The sequence below is a fragment of the Carlito syrichta genome, unplaced genomic scaffold (genome assembly GCF_000164805.1).
Source record: "Carlito syrichta isolate Samal-C Ts95f unplaced genomic scaffold, Tarsius_syrichta-2.0.1 Scaffold303646, whole genome shotgun sequence".
NCBI classification, from domain to species: Eukaryota; Metazoa; Chordata; class Mammalia; order Primates; family Tarsiidae; genus Carlito; species Carlito syrichta.
Genome location: NW_007247742.1, coordinates 1,108,169 through 1,112,827, shown reverse-complemented (window position 1 = coordinate 1,112,827; position 4,659 = coordinate 1,108,169). Strand labels below are relative to the sequence as shown.

Here is a 4,659-nt window from a genome sequence, read left to right as displayed (position 1 = left end):
CGAAGGTCCTCTCAGCTCCCTGGCTGCGCTGCTGGGGTTGGAAAAAGACCGCTGTGCAGAGGAGTGTACAGAGAGGGAAAGAGAGGGGCGAGAACTAGGATTGCGCGTTTATCTGCATCTCTTGTTCCTGGGGAGGGGGTCCACAAGAGCCACTTGGGGTGAGATGAGGGAGGGAGGCATGCGCCCATTCCGTCAGTGTCGCTGCTGGGGAGTTGAAATAATTTCTAAGTAACACTGAGTTCCGTAACTTACCTTCTGCCTGACTAAAGGCAAGTTACTGGAACCCCTGAGTCCAGTTTCCCCCTCCTCCAAACACACTCAATAGAGTCCCCTGGGGGCCCATCAAGTCGAGCTGGTTTAGGACAAAGGCCGGAGTATCATTTACGTGAGGTGTTTGTAATGGCATGTTTATATAGAAATAAGTATATACCGGCCCATCTATAGACCTAGCTACTCGGGAGGCTAAGGCAGGAGAACTGCCTGAGCCCCGGAGGTCAAGGCTGCAGTGAGCTATGATTGTGCCACCGCGCTGCAGCCGGGGGTACAGAGAACAAGCCTGTCTCACGCAACAACAATAACAAGAAAGAAAGAAAAAGAAGAGAAATAAGTGTATACATGGTGAGTCAAGCATTTGGCTAGGTACTTTAAATAGCTACAGTCAGCCCCATTTTACAGACGGCTTGGGTTGAATAACATATTCAAAGGCACAACTACTAAGGAGTGAAACCCGGAATCAGACCCACAATACGGTATGTCTCTCGGGTCTGCGTGGATATTGCCATCTCCCGCATGCAAAGCACTGTAGGAAACACGGGTCTTTCACTCAAGTCCTCTCGACCTCTGGGAGAGAGGGCCCATTCGTATCCTGTTCCTAAGTGAGAAAGCAGACCTGGGAAGACAGGAGCTGCCGGAGTCTGCGTGTGCTGTCCCCCGGCTGCCCTGCTGTCCTTTGGTGACCATGTGCCCCCTCCTCCCGCAGGACCCGCTACATCAGCACGGAGCTGGGCATCAGGCAGAGGCTGCTGGTGGCCGTGCTGACCTCACAGGCCACGTTGCCCACGCTGGGCGTGGCGGCGAACCGCACGCTGGGGCACCGACTGGAGCGAGTGGTGTTCCTGACCGGCGCGCGCGGCCGCCGCGCCCCCCCTGGCATGGCTGTGGTGACGCTGGGCGAGGAGCGTCCCATCGGGCGCCTGCACCTGGCGCTGCGCCACCTGCTGGAGCAGCACGGCGACGACTTCGACTGGTTCTTCCTAGTGCCGGACACCACCTACACCGAGGCGCACGGACTGGCGCGCCTGGCCGGCCACCTCAGCCTGGCCTCCGCCGCCCAGCTCTATCTGGGCCGGCCCCAGGACTTCATCGGCGGAGAGCCCACCCCGGGCCGCTACTGCCACGGTGGCTTTGGGGTGCTGCTGTCGCGCGCACTGCTGCAGCAGCTGCGCCCCCACCTGGAAGGCTGCCGCAACGACATCGTCAGTGCGCGCCCGGATGAGTGGCTGGGCCGCTGCATTCTCGACGCCACGGGGGTGGGCTGCACTGGCGACCACGAGGTGGGACGACGAGCCACCCCACTGGCGCCTCCTGTCGTGTGTACCGCCCCTGAGAGGCAAAGGGGTGGTGGAGACACAGGCCTGGGTTTCCATGCCAGTTCTGTCATTTTCTGTCCCTGTGACCCTGGGTAAATTAATCTCCTGAGCTTCGTTCCTCACCCATGACAATGGAAATAACTATCGCTCAGAATTGTGAGGATGAGAGGAAGTCAGGGAGACTTGCACATAGTAACCACTACATGTTAGTTACTATTTTATTTGAGTCCCTGGACAGCTCTGAGACAGGATGAGCTAGCAGAGACTTGCCCAAGGTTGCACAAACTTACATTTGGCCGGTAGACGTAAACCCACGGAAATCTGACTCCAGGTCCTCATCAGGTCATAGAGTGAGAAGATGAGACACTCGATTCCATCCCATTATGGACCCCTTCCCTTCCTCTCCCTAGGGGGTGCACTATAGCTATCTGGAGCTGAGCCCTGGGGAGCCCGTGCAGGAGGGGGACCCTCGTTTCCGCAGTGCCCTGACTGCCCATCCTGTGCGTGACCCTGTGCACATGTACCAGCTGCACAAGGCTTTTGCCCGAGCTGAGCTAGAACGCACATACCAGGAGATCCAAGAGTTGCAGGTATGGTCTGGGCCTGGGTGTTGAGGGGAAGGAATGGGTGGTGAGGGGAGAGAAGGGGCTGTGGGGGGAACAGAAGCTGAGAGGTCTCAGATCCCAGAGAAATGAAAAGTCAGCGCTACAATCAGAGCAAACCAGCTTCCCAGCCCATATGTTTCCACATTCTCTGAGGAGCCTCTAGAAACCCTCCTTTCAGCTCTTAGGCTGCTTATCCTGGGGCAAGAATAGGTGGGAGGGAGCGGAGGTTGGCAGGGGACTGGGAACCCATCCTAAGTGGTATCTGCTGCCTACCTCAGCTGTGTGCCGGCCCCTGCGGTCTCTCCCTTGCTCATGGCCTGTTTCTCCGACCTAGTGGGAGATCCAGAACACCAGCCGTCTGGCAGCTGATGGGGAGCGGGCAGCTACCTGGCCTGTGGGTATTCCAGCACCCTCCCGCCCAGCCTCTCGCTTCGAGGTGCTGCGCTGGGACTACTTCACCGAGCAGCATGCTTTCTCTTGCGCTGATGGCTCACCCCGCTGCCCATTGCGTGGGGCCGACCGGGCTGATGTGGCTGACGTTCTGGGGGCGGCCCTGGAGGAGCTCAACCGCCGCTACCACCCAGCCCTGCGGCTCCAGAAGCAGCAGCTGGTGAACGGCTACCGACGCTTTGATCCAGCCCGCGGTATGGAGTACACGCTGGACTTGCAGCTGGAGGCACTGACCCCTCAGGGTGGCCGCCGGCCCCTCACCCGCCGCGTGCAGCTGCTTCGGCCACTGAGCCGCGTTGAGATCTTGCCTGTGCCCTATGTCACTGAGGCCTCGCGTCTCACTGTGTTGCTGCCTCTGGCTGCCGCTGAGCGTGACCTGGCCCCTGGCTTCCTGGAAGCCTTCGCTACGGCAGCACTGGAACCTGGTGATGCCGCTGCGGCCCTGACCCTGCTGCTATTGTACGAGCCTCGCCAGGCCCAGCGCGCGGCCCACGCAGATATCTTTGCACCTGTCAAGGCCCACGTGGCAGAGCTGGAGCGGCGCTTCCCTGGTGCCCGGGTGCCGTGGCTCAGCGTGCAGACGGCCGCCCCCTCACCACTGCGCCTCATGGATCTGCTCTCCAAGAAGCACCCGCTAGACACACTGTTCCTGCTGGCCGGGCCAGACACGGCGCTCACGCCTGACTTCCTCAACCGCTGCCGCATGCACGCCATCTCCGGCTGGCAGGCCTTCTTTCCCATGCACTTCCAAGCCTTCCACCCGGCCGTGGCCCCACCGCAAGGGCCCGGGCCGCCCGAGCTGGGCCGCGACACCGGCCGCTTTGACCGCCAGGCGGCCAGCGAGGCCTGCTTCTACAATTCCGACTACGTGGCGGCCCGCGGGCGTCTGGCGGCGGCCTCGGAGCAGGAGGAGGAGCTGCTGGAAGGCCTGGATGTGTATGAGCTGTTCCTGCGTTTCTCCAGCCTGCACGTGCTGCGGGCGGTGGAGCCGGCGCTGCTGCAGCGCTACCGGGCCCAGACGTGCAGCGCGCGACTCGGCGAGGACCTGTACCACCGCTGCCGGCAGAGCGCGCTCGAGGGCCTCGGCTCCCGAACCCAGCTGGCCATGCTGCTCTTCGAGCAGGAGCAGGGCAACAGCACCTGACCCGCGTGTGCCCCTGAGCCCCGGCACGGCCGCCCCCTCCCCGCGCCTCCCCACGACTGGAGCCACCTGCCAGCCTCGCCGGACAGGGCTGGCCGTAGCCTCAGACCCCAGGGGGCCCACGGTGCCCCCTCGCTGGCTCTGTGGGTCCCTGGGCTCAGGACAAGCCCTGGGGAAGGTGTCCTTAGAGCCATCCCCTTCGCCCCAAACCCAGTCTCCCTGACCCCTTGACGCTGCTGATTCGGGCTGTGGCCTCCGCGTATTTATGCAGTACAGTCTGCCTGACGCCAGCCCCCCTCCCCCCTCGGGGTCAGGCCCTGGGGGCTGGGCTGTAGATGAGTTGTTGGGGAAGGGAGGAGCTGGGAGAGGGGTGGGCGTCCCAACTTCTCCCTTCTGGACCCTGCTGAAGCTCCCTGCCTTGAATAAACTGACCGAGTGTGGACAAGTGATTCCGAGGTTTGGAAGAGGGGGGTGGAGCGGGAGGAAGGGCTGGCTGTGAGGACACAGTCTCCCTCACCCCTGCTGGGGCTTGCCTTTCCGTTTACCCCGACCCAGTCATGCATGTGCTCAGCCCCGCCCAGCCCCAGCGCGTGCTTGGTCACACATACACACAGAATCCTTTATGCCTCTTTATTCCCGATTTCGTCAGCACTTTATAAAATCAGACCGAGGGAGGGAGGCCCAAGAAGGCTTCCTTCCCACCCTCCAAGCTCAGCCAAGGTCTGGAAGGTCTCCTGCCTGCTCCCTGTGGAGGGGACTCTGAGGGTGGGGCTGGGGCTGGTGCAGGGGGAACTGGGAGCGGGACCAGGCCTGCTGGGCCACCCACTCCCCCTGCCAAGATGGGAGCTGGGCCTGGAGAGAGGCAGGAAGTAGG

General features: G+C 61.9%; 1 protein-coding gene across 1 annotated transcript; it reads left to right on the top strand.

Annotated features, from left to right (window-relative positions):
* The first annotated feature begins 976 nt into the window (after positions 1-976).
* Positions 977-4,234, top strand: CHPF (chondroitin polymerizing factor). The gene is made up of 3 exons (XM_008058893.2): positions 977-1,553; positions 2,000-2,179; positions 2,529-4,234. Exons 1-3 carry the CDS (start codon positions 1,152-1,154, stop codon positions 3,786-3,788), a joined length of 1,842 nt encoding a protein of 613 aa, XP_008057084.1. The 5' UTR covers positions 977-1,151; the 3' UTR covers positions 3,789-4,234.
* The last annotated feature ends 425 nt before the right edge of the window (positions 4,235-4,659 follow it).